Source organism: Callospermophilus lateralis, chromosome 2 (genome assembly GCF_048772815.1).
Source record: "Callospermophilus lateralis isolate mCalLat2 chromosome 2, mCalLat2.hap1, whole genome shotgun sequence".
NCBI lineage: Eukaryota > Metazoa > Chordata > Mammalia > Rodentia > Sciuridae > Callospermophilus > Callospermophilus lateralis.
Genome location: NC_135306.1, coordinates 203,212,345 through 203,233,915, shown reverse-complemented (window position 1 = coordinate 203,233,915; position 21,571 = coordinate 203,212,345). Strand labels below are relative to the sequence as shown.

The window sequence follows — 21,571 nt, the reverse complement described above, 5'->3', positions numbered from 1 at the left end:
GACTTTTGCAGGTTTCTTCTCATATTGGTAATTCTACTCAAGCTGCTATGAGGGATGCAGTTGTTGGGAGACCACCTATGGATAAAAAAGCTCAATAGCATCTTAACAGATCCAGCAGGAGCCCGACCAGTTCCTGGATTCTTGGATCTCTTCATGGCCCTGGGTCCAGGTCCAGAGGAAGGGCAGATCGGAAACCATCTGGCAAGAGCTGCAACAGGGAACTGCAATAAATGAACTGACCTCTTCTGTGGTTTCAAATTCTTAAAAAACACATTTCCATTTCTGTTGGAAGCATTCCTTTTCTTGCTCTTAGATCCAAGTCCATATCTGTCTTGTTATTCTCTGCTTGTGTGCACTTTATAGGCAGTGGGGGAAGCTAAAGAAAAATGTGGAAATGCAGCTTTTAAGTCTTTTATGTGCCACTCTAGTGCCTTTTAAGATTGAATCCATGCTTTTGTGGACACAAAGGGGAAGAGATGGAGGATAACCTCATGAAAATGTGCTATTGTGGGTGAAACTTGTCAATTCTTACATACCTTACTCATTTGAGACAGTTTCCTTTTTTAAAAAGTTTACAAAACTTGGAGAAGCTTCAGAACTAAAGAATAACTGAAAATGATGCCACTACACTTTTAAAATCTTATTTATAATTTTAAGATTCTGTTTGCCATATGCCATTGGAAAACCATATCATATTTAAATATACATACTTTAGAATATAAGGTCTTTTACTTGATAGCTTGGTAGTTTTGTTGAATCTGCTTTATTTTTTGTTCCTATGGCTTTTAGTACAGAGGTAAACATGCCTGAAAAGCCAGAGTAGCCCATAATAAGAGAAATGAGAATGGATACTTTAAGGAAAAAGCTGAGTTTGAATGAACCTGTGAACGTCTGTCAGTCACTTGAACTTGTGCCTTCATTTTTTTATAACATATATATGTTATACGTAGCTCTCAAACAAAATTGTCATTTGAGATATTTTGTTTTTGAGTTTTGCATGAGTATAGAACTTTATATTAAGGATTAGAGGAAAGATTACCAAATATTAATGCCTTTAATGTGACTTAACAGTAATTAATAATTGAATTACCTGACTTAAAGTCTTTGCCCAAACTGTTTATTTATATTCTTCTATGCACTAATGTTCTTAATAACGAAGCTAAAATTGTTAATTTCACTTCATGAGTCTTCCTGTATTTACTTTTAGTGTTCATTAGTCTGGTAGCTTTAGAATAACTTTGGCTTAGGAAGGACCAAAATCCTACCCAAATATAGATAGTATCTAGAATTGTCTATGAATTTTTTTAAAAAATTTACTTTATGAGATGAAAAAGTTTTATCTGTTGGTTACTTTGTTTTCTTTGATTTATAATGGTGAATTGCAGATTTTAAAACTTGCCTACAAGTATTTATATAAACATTCAGGTATATGAACCTTAATTTTTAAGATAATTTGATTTTTGTTGTGGGAGGGAGGTTGGAGGGCTTAGGCAAAACCTGACTGGAAATTTTATGTACATGAAGTATGAATGGAAAGGAGAAAAAAGAAAGTATAGCATTCAGTTGCTGTCAGGGAATTTTCTTTTGACAAAACACTTTACCTCTCAAGTATTTTTATAAATCTTGAATTAATTCCAAGACTTTTACATATTTTCATATTTACATACCATCTTGTCTTGAAGTTCTTGCTATTTTATTCACTTTCTGTTAACATTTTAGAAAAATTTCAGCTTGTTCTAAAAGCTGTTCACTTGCATCTGAGTGATAACCAAGCTTTGACTAATAAATTGAAAGCTCACTTTAGAAATTTTGGTGCATTTTGATGTGACTTCTCATCTCTCTGAAGGTTCATACTTACAGGCTTTGCTGATAACTAAAATTTCAATGAATTCTATAAGTAAATTTACATGTAAGTAAATTTACAGATTTCAGAATAATTGTCCAAAGTGGTTCTACATTTAAAAGTGACAAAGGATGATGATGCATCTCTTTATTCTAATACAGAAGTATTTGGTTTCTTTTTAAAAAAGTGTATGATTTAATAATGTCTTAGGATTTTGTTCCTGTTTAATTCACCATTTCTGTTTTGGTCTTCTACAGGAACAACCTTTATAAGAATTACTCTGAGTTTTTTTCATTGTTTTTAGTTACCTTACTCTGTCTCTGGAAAGTGTTTATGTAAAGTTTTGTGTGACAGTTCTTTGGCCTCTTTTTTTGGTCTCTTTTCTCTCTTAACAGTAAATAGATGATTTTATATCAACCTTTTCATGAAAGATGTCTTCTCATTGCTTATAACCAGGTTGAAAATGTCTTTTCCAGTTTTTTCCCCCTCCAGTCTTTGCTTTGATTGGGCTATTGTGTAAGAGTCAGTGTTCACTGCTCTGTCACTGCTGGTGGACATTCATGCACATATCGTTAATTTGCACTTTCTTAACAATATATGGAGCACATTTTTATTAAACTGTACATGGAAATTTTTAAAAAATTCCATTAAAATAATTCATTTCAGGAGAAATTGCCAATTTTTTTTGTGGGGGGGGGTGCTAGGGATTGAACTCAAGGGCACTCAACCACTGAGTCCCATCCCCAGCTCTATTTTGTATTTTATTTAGAGACAGAGTCTCATTGAGTTGCTTAGCACTTTGCTATTGCTGAGGCTGGTTTTGAACTTGCAGTCCTCCTGCCTCAGCCTCCCGAGCCGCTGGGATTATAGGCTTGAGCCACTGCACCCGGCATGCCAGTTTTAATAGTTCCAATTTGCTTATAGTTAAAATAGTAGAATTGAAGTTTTGAGTCTTTCACTGAGAAATATTTCTAGATAAGTTTGTAGACAGGGCAAATTGTTATACTGTATGGTGATAAAAATCTTCACAGTTGTCACTTTTTTTTTTTTTTTAAAGCAGTATACCAAAAAAAAAATCTGCTTATTCCATGGAGGTTTATGTTTTAACAAAATTGCTTATTGTTTGTTTTATTCTATTTTTTTTCCTCTTACTTTGGGCAAATAAACAAAAATACTGCCTTGTACTTGGAGTACTTTCTTTAGCAAGTCAACACAGAATGTTTCTAACCTGGCTTATGAAAATGGTGCCTTGGATAGGGTATGTTTGGATGAGCACAGATATGTATGAGAGTTCTAGAGAAATTAGGTAGGTTGATTTTACCCAGACAAAAACAATAAAATAGGCCTCCCCCAGGATTAAAAAAAAAAAAAAAAGATGAAACATATGTATAAGTCTTCTTCATAGAACTTATCTTTTTTTTTTTTTTTTCCTTTGTAGAACTATTGGAATGTACTCAGGATGATTTGATGTTTCCACTGAAGGTAGCCAACATGGGCTGTGTCATTTCAGTTTAGATTTGGATCCAACAAAATTTTAGTCAAGGCATAAGGGCATAATAAAGATAAGCTTCAGTTATTAAAAGTACAAACTATCTGTGATTTTTTTAAATGACATTAAGAAGCCCATTGTAAAAGACTCCACTTGAGCAATTTTCCTCCTGTTATGAAAAGTCTCATTGTAGCTGTAATTTGAGTACTGGTTCTCATCTACCTTGGAGTGCATTTAAGACTTAACTCTGTGATCCTCAGCTTTATACCCAGGGATTGCCTCTGGGCTATGTCCCTGGAATCGTCACTTTTATAAACATATTGTGATTCAGAGACCACAAGGAGACTAACCCAGAGGGTGGAAAGCACCAATAAAGGAAAATTTGGTGTTGTCTGGAGGCAGGTGGACAGCTCTTAACCTGAGTTTCAGGATCAGCGGTCTGCTGTCAGCTACAATCACCAAGGGTTTACTGTGTTCAGAATAATAAGGGTGCCTTAATCCAGAGGATTGTTCTTCAAAATCGTCATAGTGCCTTCTAAGAGAAAATAAACGAATGTAACAAGTATCCTATATACTAACAGTATAATTACGATTTTTTTAAAAAAATGTAATTTTGATAACCGTTTTTCTTTTAAAAAGCCAAATTCAGCACTGTGACTCAAATTCCTAAATCACACAGAAAATAAACTACAAATAAAAATAATGAACAAAAAAAGGAGGATGGGATTAAAACAAGATAATTAGCAGCTGAAGTACCCCATATCAGGAATTTTCTAAGATCAAGAGGCAGAAGGGTTTTGAAAAACAAAAAATGTTTCTTTGTGAAGGAATTTCATGTGACAAATAAATTTAAATGTAATGTTTTTAAGATGAAAGGAAGGTTGTAGTGATTCCCAAAACTTTCTAATTCAGATGGACAAAAGCTATCATGGATGTAAACCTTAAAGGGGTTAAATCTTGAACATATACAAATGTTCCTCAGTTTTGTTTAAAAAATGACTTGTTAAAATTACGTTCTGCTAGATCCTTGCTTTTGGATGGCTTCAAATTTTAATATAGTTTTTAAAAAGTGCAATGGAATGAGATTATGCTATTAGTATATTAAAAGCATGTTTCTGTTTTACTCCCAGTCATTTAATGGAATAAAGATCACAGTACCTTGTTGCTTGTTTTTCTTGTTCTGTAGCATGTAAGGACCTGTGAGTGTGAGATTTGCAAAGGGAGTAGAATCTCTGGGGGGAGAGATCTGTCGAGGGGTTGTGGTGTGGTTCCTGTCAGCCAGCTTTCTCAGTCCCAGTCATCATGATCTGGTGTTTATTATCATAGTGCTGTTGGCACAGCAGCTTAAAAGTGAAGGGAAACTTTATGTACAGTAACGTGGACTTGTGAGGACCTTTGGAAATGTAGCACTTTGATTTGGTTGCCCTGTTTGGAGGCAACAGCTTAAATGGTTCCTTTTTGGATATGCGGCGGGGGGTGGGAGGCAAAGCTCTGCTGAAAGGTTTCCCTTCTGCAGGTGACCCTGGAGGTGGCAAAGAACTCCACTCCTAATAGCTGGCCATCCCCTATATTGCCCTATGGTAAAAGAGTTTGAAGCACACTGGTTGGAGTAGGCAGCTTTCATCTGCCTAGTTCTCCATTCCTGATGTGGTGATCTTGTATAAGATGGTATCCTGGGTGCCCAGCAGGGTTCTTCAGTTTGGCAAGGATGGGGGGAGTACTTGGGTGCTTCCATTGGTGGTGTTGCCCCTACCAGCTTAAGGTTGGGAGGAGGAGTGAGCAGGGTGAAGTGTGTGGTCCTGCATGGATGAGTCCAGTAAATTTATGGCTTGCTTTTGACTCTCCTATTCCAGGTGGCAAAAAACAAGTCCAACTCTTAATCCAAAAACAGGATTGTAGCTGGGAAAAAGTTTTTGTAACTGGATTTCTAGGGCCAAAACTGACAACAGGCACTTAAGGGACTCAAGAGACTAACAGGACCAACAGTGGCCAAATTATCTGTTGCAGATGGGTTTCTCGAATGCCCTAGGGGAGGGCAGATAGATGGTTCTAGGCTTATGTCATTACACTTAAATATCCCCGGAAGAAAGAGGCTTTTAATTAAGTTGTCTATTTAAAAATGTATTTCCATTCCCAGAGAAGACACCTGATTGGTGTGATGTGAGTCATGCTTCTTGCAATTAGTACTGTAGCCTGGGGACTCGGGCCACCTTTACCAGTCACAGCCAGGTCACAGGCACTGTGATTGGCAACTCCACTAGGACCACACAGAGATACCCAGTGAAGACTGCTGGCCAGACCAAAACAAATACCCACTTAAGTTACTAGTTACTCAAACTGGCCCATTTCGCAAACATGGGAGTGAGAGAACCCAGCATGTTTCCTAGGTTAAAGGTTTTGAAATGTACTTTTAAAGAGGGGTAGATATTGGTTATGCTGCACAGCTCTTTAGAACATTTTCACTAGGGTTTTTTTTTTTTTCTCTTTTTAGTAGGACTTGAGGGTGTTTGAGAGATAGGAAAGAAGTTACCAGTTATCCTTCATCATCTTTCATAAAAGTCTGACGTTTTTGGTCAGAGCAAACTGTCAAAATTGATTCATTCACCAAGCCTTACAACAGCCTGGACACTTGTAAACCCTGTATTCATTTGGCTGATGAATGCTTTTTCCCTAAGTATTTCCGTTTTGAGTTGTTAATCAATAGAGTCCCTCATGTCACCACAGAATCTGTTCCTAGTATGTAAAGAAGCATCTGGAACATTTAAGCCTTCCCTTAAATGCATCTTACCTGCTTTTGTTCTCTCCTCACCCTCTTTCTTTTCCCTCCTTTGCCTTGGCCTTTCTCTCTACCCTGCCCCAAGGGATGTTTCTTGCCTGCACATCAATTTAGCCTTGAGCTGTTTTTCCCTTGCTCAGTTACTCCTTCAGATAAAGAACAGTGGATTCTTGAATCCATCCTCTTTAGGACATAAGCGTGGAGAAGACAGCAAATACTTAAAAACTAGTATTTCCCTTTTCAGAAGAATGGGGCTCCATAGCTGAGCTATGTAGAAGCTTTAGGGTCAGATATTGGTTCTATTCTGTTCACTTCCCTTGGTGTAGGGGTATTAAGGTTTAAAAATGTTCCCCAAATTTCATATTTTGGAAACTGAATCCCCGAAGTCAGATGTTAATGGTATTTGAAAGGTGGAAGCTTTGGGAGGTGACTGGGCAGAACCTCCATGAATGGGTTCTTTAGAATCTTGCTGTCTCTTGCCATGTAATGTCCTTACCATGTTATGATGCAATATAAGGCCATTGCCAGATGCCAAGCAGTAGCTGGTATTATGGTCTTGGAGTTATGAGTCTCCAGAACTGTAGGCCAAATAAACTTTTCCTGCATAAATTATCCATTCTCAGGTATCTATTATAAGCAATAGAAAACAGATTAAATGGATAGTCTTGCTAGTGATGGTGGTAGCATCAAGTAGCAGTTTCTCACTAAGATCTGGGGCCTTCTTACAGAGCTTTTTTAAAGAAATATTTAGTTGTAATGGATACAATACCTTTATTTTTATGTGGTGTTGAGGATTGAACCCAGTGCCTCACACATGCCAGGCAAGCGCTCTACCAATGAGCCACAACCCCAGCCCAAGAGCTCCTCTTTTAAGCTGTAAAAAAAGTAAAAATTTATAGCCCCAAGCTGCACTCCCAGCCTTTTGTCTTTATTTGCTTCTGTCTGGCACAGCAATAGGACAAAGGGTAAGGGAGGTAACATTTAGACCCTTCTGGAAGCAGAGGGTGAGGACAGGCAGAAGTCTGTTTGGTTTCCTTAAGACAGAACTTAGGTTAGGGCACTTGCCTTGCATGCATGAGGCCCTGGGGCCCATCCCCAGCACTTGCAAAAGCAACAACAAAAGGGCACTGTGAGGTTGGTGGTGGCGACTTAGAGGCGAATTAGAACAAAGCAGCCACGGGAAAGGAACATCAGTCGGGCGCTGTAGAAACGCCTGTCAATCAGCAGGACCTCCTGGCCAATCCTGGAGTTCAGCCAACTCCCCTGACCAACTCCAAAGGGACAAGGGATCCTAAAAACACCTCTTCCTGTCCCAAGCCCTTCCCTTCCTGCTGTAAGCCCCATAAAAGTCCAGTCCTGTCAAGCTTCCACGCGGTTTCTCCTCAGACCCTTCTGTCCACTCTGTGGGTCTGATGGAGTTCCGCCCGGGAGTGATATCTCAATAAAGCCTCATTCGGGGGCCCTTTTAAATCTGCCTCCTTTGGTCACTGCCCGCCTCGGCTGATCTGACAGGCACCTTCTCCATCCTAGTGATTCGACAGTCACTAGCTCAGTGTGCTCAGCAATGGGTTGGTTGAGTAATAATATACATAAAACTAGCATTTATTTATATTACCTCTGACTCTTCTTCCCAGGAAGCTGGTGAATATCATGTGATGATGAGCATGTGACTCTTCTCATGTTAATAATAGCCTGTGTGTCCCGATCAAGGATTTTCCAAGAATTTTCCACGTGCCAGACATCAGGCTCAGCACTTTATAAGCATCATTTCATGTGTGGCTCTCCCTTTGGGGAATGTATTCTTATGTGTTATCTAATATCACCCAATTTTACAGATTAGCAAACAGACTAAGAGGGAACTCTGCCTTGGGCCCTACAATCACCAAGGGTCAGGGGCAGGGTTTGTCCCAAGCATCCTGACTCCAAGGCTCAGTGCTGGCATGCAATGGCAGGAGTAGAGAGACAAAAGAAGCTGGTTCTACTTTTAGGGAGTCAGAATTCAGTGCAGAGGAAAGGCCTTGGGTGTGGCTGTTCATCTTTTCAAGCACTCATTTACCTGCTGTTGTGTCAGATTCTGTGGAGGGTATTGGTATCCTATGGCTTAAGACCCAGTGAGTGGGGGTATTGCTATGTTGCTCAGGGTGGCCCCAGACTCCCGGGATTAAGTGGTCTTCCTGCCTCAGCCTCCTAGCAGCAGGGACTACAGGTGTGTGCCACATCTGGTTCCTTTCTTGTCTTTCAATAGCTTTACATTTAATACAGTTTTATAGGAAGGAGCAAAACTCTACCTCCACCCTCAGGGTCCTGGCTGGACTTGAATAAAATTGACACAAGATAGGATAGCAGGGGAAAAGCATACAAAATGTCTTTAATACAGTTTTCTGTGGCACAAGAGATTTCATAAAGAAATGAAGACCCAAAAAGCAGAGTCAATTCCTTACACACTGACTCAGACAAAGAAGCACCTAAATTATGTGGGGAGACTTAAAATATAAAAGCGTTATTATCATCATCATTAGTTGCTTTTTTTTTTCAGTGCTGGGGATCAAATCCAGGGTATTGCTTTATGGCTGAGCCACATCCTCAGCCCTGAAGTCTTATTTAACAAGGTCTATACAGAATTCTTTTCCATTTGAATTCTCTTTCTTGAGGAAAGGTGTTGCTCTTCCTTCTAGTACAGGGAGAATGCTTTGACGTAGGAATTTCATCTCCTTGCTCCCTTCCTTTCTCCCTTCCTCTCTTCCTTTCTTCCTTCCTGTGCTGGCAATTGAACCCACAGGCTCTCTACTGCTGAGCTACTACACCAGCCCTTTCTATTTTGAGATGTGGTCTCACTAAGTTGCTGAAGCTGGCTTCCAACCTGGATCCTCCTGCCTGAGCCTCCTGGGTCTCTGGAGGTATATGCCACTTGCCCTGCTCATCTGCTTCTAAGAAACTTCTAAGAGACCTTGTAACTTCTTCTTCTAACTTCTAAGAGACCTTGGAGTTGGTCTCTTCCTCCCCAACTGTAGCTCCCTAGCCAAAGTTTATGCAGAGAAGTGGGCTCTGAGATTGTCCAAAGCCCCAGGAAAAATGGTGGAAAATTCACTGTTGCCATGCAATTTATGGCTTTGTTCTTTTTTAAGCTCCCAGTTTGGCTTGGTGCTTTATCTTATGTGGGCTCCTATTCCTGAATCTTGGCTAAACTCCTTAGGCTCAATCTAGTTGCCTCAAAAATAGTGGAGGGTCGAATTATCTCTCTATCTTCTTATTACTATAGTAACTGATTATGTGCTCTTATTTGGAATTAACAGGATAAGTACTTCTCCACTCAACTCCATTCATACAATCACAGATAACTATGCTAAAAAATCAACAGCTGAAGAAGTACCAAGAAGGGGCCATCCTAGCATTAAGAGATATTCCTAAGAGAGAAGTAAATCAAATGTACTTTCTTGCAGGCAAGGAATATTATACAAAAACTGAATTATGTCAAGCATGATGTTTTTGACAATGATTCTGACCATAGTTATATTGATATCTTATTATTAATATTGAAATGTAAAAAAAGGAAGTTTTACTTCTCTTAGGCAAATTTATATATATATATATATATATATATATATATATATATATATATATATATATATATTTAGTTGTAGATGGACAATTTTATTTCATTAATTTATTTCTATGTGGTGCTGAGGATCAAACCCAGTGCCTCGCCTGTGCTAGGCAAGGCGCTCTACCCCCCGCCCCCCCAGCCCAGGTAAATTTTAATTAATATTGTAAATGTTTTCAAATATTCATTAATAATAGATTAAATAAAATACTGTATTATCCCCCCCCGAAAAAAAAGAGGTTAGAATGATCTTCTTGCCACCTGTTGTTTTAAGTGCCTTTAAGTTAAAATAGAGAACAGGATCTATGCACACACACACACACACACACATTTATTTTATTTACACTGTCACTTTTTAAACTATACTTCTCTAGAGGAGATAAGTCAATCGATCCCAACACTTCAGTGTGCTGTGTATACAAAGATCAAATGCAACACAACCTGTGGTTAAATACTTGCGGCCTCGGGTCAGAGGAGGGCGTGGAGAGAGACCGCCCCGCCGGGAGGCCGCAGCGGGAGGCTTCCAGCTGTCTGTAGGGTTGGGTCAGGAGCTCGGCCAGGCTGTCATTAGCCAGTCACAGGGGGAGGGGCGGGGTGACCTCGCGCTGGCCAGGGCTCTGCGGCCATTAAGCTGGTTGCTTTGCCGCGGCCGCTGGCCTGCCCCCCAAGTCCGCCAGGTGGGTGGAGCGATTGTTTCTGGGACGTCAGGAAAGGTGAGAAGCTTGGGTGCCTCTCGCGGTCCCCGAGGGCTGCCTGGGAGACAGGAGTTGAGTGGAGCCGGAGTAAACAAGTTGGGTGAGCCGCCGAGCAGCTGCGGCCGCCGGGGACCGCGGGCGGGGACCGCGGACGCGGAGGAGGGGGAGCCCGGGGGGCGGGTGCAGTGGCCCCGTTGGCGTGACAGTCGCCGCTGACTTTCCAACCCCGAGCGGATCATTCAGGTAAACCATCCAGACCCCTGCCAGGGACAAGTCCAGTGCAGGGCTTGGAGGGGCCGACCGCAGTCTCGGGGCGAGTCAGGTGGTCATTCCGAGGGGTCAGCGACGAACCTCGCAAGGGCTCCAGGCTAGAAGCCGCTGGCTTCTGGGGTCTTGAGGACGCTGTTTCCTGTTGGTGACCTAATGCATCCCTGCTCCCCTTTCCTCAGGCATTACGGCCACTGATCAAGTGAAATCGAGCCTGACATCGAGGGTCCACGTCGCGAAAGAAGATGCGCGCGCCCATTGTAAGTGTGGGGGCCAGGGAGCATGGGGACGGGGTCGTGTCGTAATGATAATTTGTTGAGTCCGATTTAATACTTTGGAGGGAGGATCCTCGTGCCTGGGGACTGTTGGAATTTTCTCAGGACTTCTCGTGCAACGCGTGGTCAGGTTGGGGGCTGCCCTGCCTGAATCAGCCCTAGTGGAAGGCAGGACCCTCGGGAACAGGGAGGCAGTAAAGGGAGAGGTCTCTCCATTAAGGACAAGGGCTGCCTTTCTGGTCGGACAGGCTCCTGGGCCTCAATGTCTGAGGCTGGACCAGTCAGCTGACGGCGCGGTGACCAGTCCTGCCAGCACATTCCCAGTCCCGCTGTTGGTCTTTCTAACCTGTGATGTGGGGTAGGGGGCTTTGCAGAGGCTTCCCGTCATCCAGCAGGACCCAGCAGAGTGGTTAGAGAACAGATTTTTGTGATAGGTCATCAAGTACCTCACTGGGATTTCGATCCAGTTCAAATTCACTCTGTACCCCAGAATGAATATCACTTAAAATTTAGGAAGTGCTCTGATCAATACTTGGCACACGTATTGAATGCCCGAGTCATCATCAATATTATTTCAGTCCAAGTAAAGAGCTGGGCATACCTGGCATGTGTGACACTTTTTAATATCCCTCTCCTCTGACAACATTGCTTTCAGCAATAGTCATAAAATGAATGATAATAGCAGCCAGAAAAGAAATGTGGACAGTGAACATTTTCTTTTATTGGACTTTGTGTATGGAATCATGAAGTAAAAAAATAAAAAATGAAAAATAAAGGTAATAGCAAAAAAAAAAAAAAAAAAAAAAAAACCCCAGAAAAAAATAATGGATTAGTAGTTTTTAGTTACATTAATGTATTTTTGAAAAAAGGGAAAATTTATTCTTATATGAAGGTTGATCACAGTAATGAAAAATTATAATGCTATAATTTCTGTTTTGAAAACTTCTGAAAAAGTTGTTTGTGACATTGTCAAAATTTATTTTCTTTGCATATTCATATTCAGTATAGCTAGATTTCTCAATCCATCTTTGCTTACAGTTGATTAAAGAACATTTTTTGTTAATTTTAATTTGGAAAGCTGCTTTTACATGAAACAACAGTTAACATTAGTTAGGAAAAGCCTTAAAATTTAGGATTCGTTTGACAGAGAATTGTAAAAATCCCATTTATAATAAAATTCCAGAAATTGTAATACTGTTCTTACTTAAAAAAAAATCAGTTCTAGTGGCTTTTTAAAAAATTTTATGTTTTTATTAATTTTAATTTTCTTGAGACAGAACCTTGCTCTGTTGCCCAGGCTGGTCTTGAACTTCTGTATTCAAGTGATCCTCCTGCCTCAGTTTCCTAAATAGCTGGAACCATAGGTGTCACCACCACGCCTGGCTTGCTTCTAGGGGCTTTTAATGTCCCCACATTCAAAACATATTCACTAAAACGTCTAAACCAGAAAATTCACCATACGTTTTTCTTTTATGTGGCAAAATTCCCCCAATTTTTCTTCTTGTGCAAAAATCAGGGAAAATGACTAAATGCTCCGGAACCTTGACATTTCTTTCATCTCTAACTCTAGAATGAGAGTCTAGTTCTTGGTCACTCTTAGTTTCTTCTGGAGACCAGACTGTTTTGTTTTCTGTTTGAACATAGGGAGAGGTAGACTGTAGGGGTTGGTGACATAATCTGTGTATGAAGTGAACTTGAACTCTGCTGAGCTGTTAGGAAACCATCGAAACAGACATGTGTGCCGAGTCTGTGTGTGTTGGGGGCTGACGACATAACTGTGTGTTCTCTGATTTAACTTCCATGTTGGTGGCACAATTTTCAAAGATTAAGAAATTAAAATGTGCCAACTGGAGGTGATGATGATGATGATGATGATGAAATCTCAACAGTAACTCAACTCTCCTCTCCAGTGGAAAATGGAAACTGATCACCCCTTCCCATAGGCCCAGCCCAACCATTCTAGCCATCCCACAACAGGGCGGTGGAGGCAGCAGCAAATCACTGTTCCAGGGCACGGGGAGATGCTGAAGAGTGGAGACTTGAGGCCCATCTCTGTGTGTTCCAAATTTGCTAGAAGGTGTGGGTCTTTTCCTTTCTCCTCCACCCACCCCATCCTGGAGTCTGGCTTGTTGACCCCAGCCGCTGCAAGGAAACAAAAGCCCAGATTGAAACCGAAACCCGACCGAGGCCTTTTAATGTGAAGAAGTGATTCCATTCCCCGAATCCAGACCCCCTGTTTCGCTGCTGTACCGCCTAAGTTTGCCAGGTGTTCTGGAGAATCTCTGCAGACCTAGTTAAGGTGCAAAGGGGAGAAGAAAGAAGAGGGGACTTCTCCAGTTGATTTGGGGCTTCAGGTCCTTGCAGGGCTTTCTGTGCACCCCAGAGGGGCTGAGAGAGGCTCAAGGATAGCCACATGTCCCTCCAGGCCATAAACCTCTGCTGAGAGTGGTGAATTGCCGCCAGCGTGCTGCTTAGGCCTAATTGTCGGGCTGGGCATGGAGCTGCTCATGCCTTCCCCTGGCTCAGTCCCGCAAGTTACAGTCATCCCATACACACGCTGCTCTTCTGGGGAGTCTGGGAGGCATGCAGGAGTAGAGACGGGAGCCATCTTGAGGGGGGAATGGGATTTTGCCAGGTGAATGGCAAAGGGCAGGTCTAGAGAGCAGCAGTGCAGAGTGAGACCCCTCACGGGAGCCGAGCTGTTCTGGGAGGTCAGCATCTCCCTGTGAATTAGTTACACGTGAAGAACTCGGCCTTTTTTTTTTTTTTTCTGATACTGGGAATTGAACCCAGGGGCACTTGACCACTGAACCACATCCCCAGCCCTATTTTATATTTTATTTAGAGACGGGGTCTCACTGAGTCGCTTAGGGCCTCGCCATCACTGAGACTGGTTTTGAACTCGCGATCCTCCTGCCTCAGCCTCCAGAGCTGCTGGGATTACAGGTGTGCGCCACTATGCCTGGCCTTTTCTTATGATGTACCTATTACGTGTTACCCATACATTGGATTTCAAGCATAAAATGAAGAATACCACTTACTCTCTAAAATATTGTGAATTCTAATAAAATTTATGTAAAATATCTGGCACAATTTGTGGGTCTCCAGGCTTTCAAAGCCGTGGGCTTTCCACTGAACCGTGTAGCCTAGCGAAGGCACATTGGAGGAGTTTTCCCATCTTCCTGTGTTAGGTTCCAAATAATTGGACCACCTGGTATACAGTTTCCATGTTTGCAGATTTAATTTCCAAAAGAAGACTTTACTTTTTGCTTCCTTTTTTATATTCCTAAATACCAAGCTTGCTGTCCATTGTATGAGAGCTGCGGTGACTTCCGGCACTGCTACCTAGGAAGCTGAGAGGCCTGGGATAAGTTAGTTCCCGTCTCTGGGCCCAGTTTCCCGGTCTGTACAATGGGGCTCTTGTAAGGATTCCTTATGTGAAGACCCAGCAGGGCCTGGTGGTGGTGGTGAGAGCCAGGCACCCTGACATGGGAGGGGTGAGGGTTGCCCTCTTGGGAGCAGCCTGGGGGTTAGTGTGGACAGCCTGGGAGGGAAGATGAGTTTTGCCTTCTTTTATTAGGAAGCCTGTGACCTTTGGGCTGCTGAGCTTGGGCCTGGCGCCTGTTGCAGATGCCACTGTTCCACCCTGACGCCTGGGAGGCCTGGGCACAGGGCAGTGAGGGAAGGGGCCATGTGTCTGGCCAGCTCTTGGTTAACTCTCATCCACATTTTCTCTGGGCCTGATGCTGACAAGTCCAGGCAATCAGGCCTCTTTCTTGTTCCCCTTCACCCACCTCTCCTGCTTCAACACAGCCAAAGTCACCGAGTCTGCCTCTTGTTGGTTTAAGTGGCTTTATAGTGTTCACCCCGTTATCTCAGTTATTCCTTACACAGACTCTGCTGGATGGGTATTAATAGTCCTGTTTAACTAGAAAGCTCAGAGAGGTTAAGTGATTCCTGAAAGTCACACAGCAATAGAGCACAGAGGGGCTCAGAGGAGGCCTTCCAAGGGTGGTCTGAGTTCTGCTTCTCTGGATGCAGCCTCAGACTGATTGATGCTAACTAAGCTCCCCATGGGTTTCTTTTCCCAAAAACCTTGGCAAAAAACTCCCAGCTCTCTGCTGGAAAGTCCATTCTATGTTCCACTCAGACTTCCTTCTTTATCATAAAATTCTAGACATTTCCCCCAGAGTGTCAAAAGCGAAAGAGGCATGGTGAGGGATTTCCACATTCACCCCAGATTGTGGTTGAGCAGAAAGTTGGGGAGTGCTTCTGAGCCTCACAACCTCTAGCTGCTTCCTGAGCTGACTTTTCTAAGCAAAAAGAACAACCACACCCTCAGACCCGGTGGCTGCGGAAGCTGCCATTTACAGCGTCCTGCCTGAGCTGAGCGTCTTACAGCTATTGCCTCATTTGAGGCTCAGGACGATCCCAAGAATCAGGTGCCATCAGTGTCCCTGGTTTACCGCTGAGGACACTGGCTGGGAGAAGCCGGTGAGCGGGCCCAGGGCTGTACCACTAGTAAGTAGTGGAGCCTGGTGAACTGGGAGCCCTAAGTGTAATCACTTGCTGTTTCTGAAAATTTAATCCATCTAGAAAAAAATGGAGAAGTTTAAACATTTTCCTACTTTCTCTAGTTTTCATAGTCCTGGAATATTTCATAACGAAACACAAGCAGCCGGGAGCAGTGGCACACGCCTGTAATCCTAGCAGCTCGGGTGGCTGAGGCAGGAGGATCTTGAGGTCAAAGCCAGCCTCCACAACAGCAAGGCTCTAAGCAACTCAGTGAGACCCTGTCTCTAAGTAAAATACAAAATAGGACTGGGGATGTGGCCCAGTGGTTGAGTGCCCCTGAGTTCAACCCCTAGTAGCAAAAAAAAAAAAAAGAAAAAAAAAGAAACAAAACCCCCCAAACCCTGAGAAGACTTTGGTGCCTAGATGGGTTAGGATGCTTCCTGAAAATGGCCTTGAGTGAAAGAAAAACATTCTTTTTGTTTTGCTTCACCCCTTGGCTTGGAAATTGTTCTAGAAGCGCCCTCACGTTCCACCCTGGCCTGCTGGTGCCCACAGCTGGGGTCTTGTACTGAGTCAGAGTCAGAGTGAATGGGGGTCATTCTGCAGGGACTGTGACTGCAGGGGGTAAAGTCTGCCAGGCTGTCTCCTTTCTTCTTGCAGGAGGTGGGAATAGGCTGGGGTGCATATTCCAGCCTTGCCACTTTGGGGTGACTCCCCCCACCCCGCCTTATTACCCCGCCTGTGAAATGAGGCCTGTGCACCGTCTCCGCCTCACTTTTAGTCTGACCCGCTGTCCCCTTCAGACATCACCTGTTCTGAGTCTCCCTCTGAGGTGCACAGGGGAATCATCCGGGAACTTGAGCGACATATCAAGCCTGGGCTCTGACCCCGGGATCCTGCTCTGGCCACACCCCGAGAGCCTCTGAGTTTCCCCCCACCACAGCGTGGGGCTCCTCTGGATCCCGCTGCCCTGCCTCCCAGTCTGCCCCACCCCCGTGGACTTGTCTCTATACGGGCCACTTCCTGTCCACTGCCTTCTCTGAGGGCAGTGCAGTGTGTAGGACTTGGGTGTCCCTAGATCTGGGTTCGAATTCTGTTTTACCACCTACAAGTTCCCCTTCCTCTTTTAAGACGGCAGCAGAAATCCCAGGGGCTGCTTCACCTCCAGTTCTTCCCCCTCACTGGCGCTGAAGCCCACATCAGCCAGGCTTTCACCTCCAGCTCTCCTGAAGGTCGCGGGCGCTGGTCCCAGCACACTTCCTGTGTGGCAGACTTTCCATGCAGAGGCTGCCCTGGCCTCTCCAGTGGCTCCTAACAGGCCTTTCAGCCCAGCCTCCCTGAGCCTGCTTATCTGCCCCCAGCTGCTCTGGCCAAGTGCCTTGGGGTCATCTGACTCCTCTTTCCTCCACCCCCCTCCTCATGGGCTGTATCTTCAAAGTGGATGCAGCGGCCAGTACTTCCGCCCAGCCTGTCTGAGCTGTCGCCCTGGTCTCCTTCTTCCTCCTCATGCCCTGTGTGGTCTCTTCCAAAGGGACCCTGTGGTGGGTCCTGTCTCTCCATGTTCCACACCTTGCAGGGGCCCCTATCAGTCAGGGTCAAAGGCCTTAGAGCGGTGGCAGGTGCTGCACTGCCACCTCTGTGGCCCTGTGACCCTCTACGCTACCACTCTTGCCCTCCACCCCCATTGCTGGCCTTCTTTTCCTTTTTTTTTTGGTACCAGGGATTGAACTCAGGGGCCTTAACCACTGAGCCGCATCCCCAGCTCTATTTTATTTTTTAATTTAGTGACAGGGCCTTGCTAAGTTGCTGAACTCAAGATCCACCTGCCTCAGCCTCCAGAGCTGCTGGGATCACAAGCGTGCACCACAGGGCCCGGCTGATGATTTGCTTATTTACTAAGTTTTTTTTTTTTTTTTTTTTTAACTGTCTTTCTCCCTGTCCCTGAATGACGGGCGTCTTTGCTTTTGCTCATAGAGAAAGCCCAGTGTCTGGTGCCTGGTACTGGCTCAGCGAGTACCTGGGGAGTGAATGAGTAAATGCGTGAGTCCTTTGATCCTCCAAGGCAGAGGTGGGCACCCTCAAAGTGAGGGGATTCTCAGGGATATTATTGGCCACTTAATTCATTGGGATTCATTAAAAATGTAGGATGAGCTGAGCATGGTGGTGCTGTAATTGCTGTAATCCCAGCAATTCTGGAGGCTGAGGCAAGAGGATCCCAAGATTGAGGCAGTCTCAGCAATTTAGTGGGACCCCTGTCTCAAAATAAAAATTAAAAAGGGCTGGGGATATGGCTCAGTGGAAAAGTGCCCCACAGGTTCAATCCCTGGTAACAAAATATTAAAAACAAAAAAAACCCCAAAGGTGATTTTGCATGTTAGCAATCCCTTCTCCTGTCGTTCATGCTGGGGAGGAGGAGGCAGGAACCCAGGGTATGGCCATGGATGGTAATTTATAGGGAGCTGTAAAGCATATGGTCAGAGCACATCACAGGTGCATCTTCTCGCTCTTGTCATTACCTTGGACTCCCTCATTGCTTGAGCTCTTAAATAACTTAAAACAACAATGACAACAACAATAAAATTTGAAGATACAGTACAACAGAAACAAAAAGATGGACGTATGTTGTGTGATAAAGCAAATACGGTATCAGGTCTATAGATGTTCATTTAAAATCTCCCTTCACTTTTAAACATTTGAAAACTCAAATTGTATGTTTGAAATTTTTTTTTTATAATAAAATGTTGGGAAGTGTGTTATGTACTTGAAAATGTGACATAAAATCTGGAAATTTTTGGAGAAACGAAGGATCACCCTTAGCTCTCTCCAGAGAGAATGTCTTTTAGGATGTCGAGAGAGATATTTATCTATTTCAGCAAATAAATTTCAACAAATATATTAAAAATATATAAACATACGTATATATTTATGTATATATGTTCTCATATATATTTGATCTATCTAAATACCTGTATCTTTCTAATATTTTTGCTTTGCATGTGTGTGTGTGCGTGTGTGCGTGTCTTTGGTACTGGGGATTGAACCCACTGAACTACATTCCCAGCCCCTTTTTTTTTTTTTAATTTTGAGACAGGTTCTCATTAAGTTGCTTAGGCCTCTCTAAATTGTCCAGGCTGGCCTTGAACTTGGGATCCTCCTGCTGTAGCCTCCCAAGTTGCTGGGATTACACTGCACCTGGCTATGTATTTTTTTTTAATTTTTATTTTTTGGCATGACAGTGTTTGGATGAATTACCCAAAATCAATTTTTGGTTGATTGAACAAACACACTGATGTTTGATCAATATTGATTGAACAAACACACTGATGTTTGTTCAATCCTGTTTTTTTTTCCAATTCTAAAATGAATACATGCTTATTTAAACATTTTTTAAAAGTAGAAAATAATTCAAAAGAAAATTAATGCCTCTAATCGGGACAAAGTTTCATGAGGTTTTAGTAACATAAGATCTATATTTTCCAACTAAAAATTATAAGTTCATCAACATGAGGGTATTTTCCGATTTAAAAATCTTAAAAAATTTTCATTATCAAAGTAATTCATACTGGAAAAGTTCAAACAAATCAAATTATAGAACGTAAAGTTTAAAACTCCTTGAATCTCAGTCACTTACTGCAATGTATTTTTGGTGTGTTTCCTCGGATCATAAGAGTGTATAATACATTTTAATTATAAATGCACTTTAAGCAAAGATGGAATAATAATGCCTTCCAACTTGCTGATTTTGATGATTTCCGTGTCTGCTGCTGTGACCCACCTTCTCCCTTAACCCACATTTGGGTTGTTTTCCATTATGAATTTCTGAGGCCAGAGATTGTCCCTCAATTTGCTTGCTAAGGAAAATGCCTGTCACACAGCCTTTGTCACTCTGCTTTTGTGGGGAGAGAAAGGCTTTTTGTGGTGAAATCCCGTGGGTGAGCAGAGTCTCAGCTTGCCATTGTTACCGCATGTGCTGCGTAGGAGGGTCTCGGTCACTTCACTGTGCAGCTGGGGGTCCCCTGAGCCCTTCCCTCCAGGAGGCAGCCTGTTCCGTGTCTGGCAGCGCTCTGCTGAGCCAAGCCTTGTGTCACTTGCCTGGATTCCTGGGAGAGCTGCGGGTCCTTTCATGACAGAGCTTGGCAAACATTTTCCGTAAAGGTCCAGGTAGTGAACATTGTAGGTTTGACAGTTTAGATGGTGGCTGCCACAACGTCTCAACCCTGCTGTCGCAGAGAGCAAGCAGCCGCAGACGGAAGGTGAATGTGTGAGTATGGTCACGTTCCCAGAACACCTCACAGACGGTGAAATTTGAATTTCCTGTGTGAAAAGATATTCTCTTTTGCCTCTTCCCCAGCTACTTAAAACTGTAAGAAACATTTTGAGCTTTCCAGCAGGCCATACAAAAGCAGACAGAGGGCCAAATTTGGCTATGGACGGTAATTTTCGTACCTTTAAATTGAACACACGAGGTTTTGAATTCTTAATCATGACTCAGCAGGGCAGGCATATGTGTGTCATTAGGTAATTGCTTTTCTGATTGGATTTTGGTGCATATCCTTAGTTCATGGCACCCTGTCTTCTTGGGTCCCTTCTTTTTTTTGGGGGGGGGAGTACTGGGGATTGAACTCAGGGGCACTTGACCACTGAGCCACATCCCCAGCCCTATTTTATATTTTATTTAGAGACAGGGTCTCACTGAGTTGCTTAGTGCCTCGCTGTTGCTGTGGGTCTGTGGGCCTTTAGTTTACTTAAGTGATGTTGTGTGACCAAGTCCAACCTTCATTTTCCCAGTAGACACTGTTTTAAAGTCCCTCTGGGGCTGGGGTGCACCTCAGGGGTAGTGCATGTGCTTAGCATGTTTGAGGCCCTGGGCTCCATCCCTAGCCCCTTGAGACCCCCCATGTTGCCCTGTGGACATCAACTCCCTACTTTTAACTAAGGCATAGGACTCCATACGGGAGTCCTCTACTTTTTTTTTTCAATATTTTTTTGATTGTTGATGGACCTTTATTTTATTCATTTATTTATACGTGGTGCTGAGGATCGAACCCAGTGCCTCACACATGCAAGGCAAGTGCTCTACCACTGAGCCACAACCCCAGCCCATGAGTCCTCTACTTTTTACTTTTTATTTATTTGGGGGGTTCTGGCATGGAATGTGGGCAGCCCCTGCCCATATATCTCCTAGGAGCAAGCAGTCGGAGCCCCTCACCATGTCTTCACCGTTTGGAAGGTGGTGCCGGTTCAGATGGCCAAGGACAGAGTGTTTGGAACCAGGTGCTGATGGGCCTGCCTCCAGAGTTCCTGGGGGTGGGTTTCCTTGATCATTAGAGTCTTATGATTGGCCTGGGCCACAGAGGCTACCCCACCCCAACTCTGGTCAGAGTGGGAAACTCCCCACCCCCAGCACACAGCCCAGGTCTGACCCTGGGGTGTCAGTGATGTGGGTGGATGTGATCTTGAAGTTTCTCAAACTGTACCCCATGTTGCCTAACAGGCAGGGACTTGGGAGCATCTACAGCACCCTTCCCACCTTCTTCACACACACACACACACACACACACACACACACACACTCATGTTCACGTGTTCACACACAGGATCACTCACGCGTGCTCTCTCCCACTGCCTGGGCTCCACACGCTCACCTGAGTCCTTATGGCCCTTCTTTTTGTGCGGAGCAGCCAGGAGCACCTCATTGCCTCAGGCCCATCCCAGTTCTCTGTAGGGCCCTTGGCCATGTTGGGGTGCCCGTGGGGATACCCTGTAGACTGGACAGCCTCAGGTGGCAGTTGTAGTCAAAACAACCAGTGACGGTTGCCTGACAGCCTGTGTGTAGTCAAGACACGGACCTGGGGATTAGCCTGCCTGATGTTGAGTCCTGGCCACGTCACTCACGAGCTGTGTGGCTTTGTGCAAATTCACCCACATCTCTGAGCCTTATAGGAGATTTCCTCCCTTATAGATGGGGTTCAGGATAGACAGTACTCACCTTATAGGGTGGGTGCGTGGATTTATTGAGGCATGCGTGTGAAATAAAATGCTCGGCTCAGAGTAACAGTTCCTTTAGAATATTCCTAGAAAAAGTCACAAGGAGGCAGAGACTCCAGATA

At 43.7% G+C, this 21,571-nt stretch overlaps 2 protein-coding genes and 1 pseudogene across 8 annotated transcripts in view; all 3 read left to right on the top strand.

The window, feature by feature from the left end:
- The window catches only part of Atl3 (atlastin GTPase 3), a 49,137-nt gene extending 48,082 nt beyond the window's left edge, over positions 1-1,055 (top strand). Inside the window, exon 13 of the mRNA XM_076847416.2 lies at positions 12-1,055. Coding sequence (XP_076703531.1) covers positions 12-98 — 87 coding nt within the window. The 3' untranslated portion in view covers positions 99-1,055. The remainder of the gene's footprint in view (positions 1-11) is intronic.
- A 3,854-nt stretch (positions 1,056-4,909) lies between these two features.
- On the top strand, positions 4,910-9,589 carry LOC143390570 (phosphatidylinositol N-acetylglucosaminyltransferase subunit P pseudogene; annotated as a pseudogene).
- Positions 9,590-10,290: 701 nt separating this feature from the next.
- The window catches only part of LOC143392973 (phospholipase A and acyltransferase 3), a 52,533-nt gene continuing 41,252 nt past the window's right edge, over positions 10,291-21,571 (top strand). For 2 of the 7 annotated variants that reach the window (XM_077108916.1, XM_077108914.1), the window contains exons 1-2: positions 10,296-10,422; positions 10,854-10,931. In XM_077108916.1, the coding sequence (XP_076965031.1) occupies positions 10,917-10,931 (15 nt within the window). In that variant the 5' untranslated portion in view covers positions 10,296-10,422; positions 10,854-10,916. The other 5 variants (XM_076847413.1, XM_076847411.1, XM_076847414.1 and 2 more) reach the window with 5 other exon arrangements.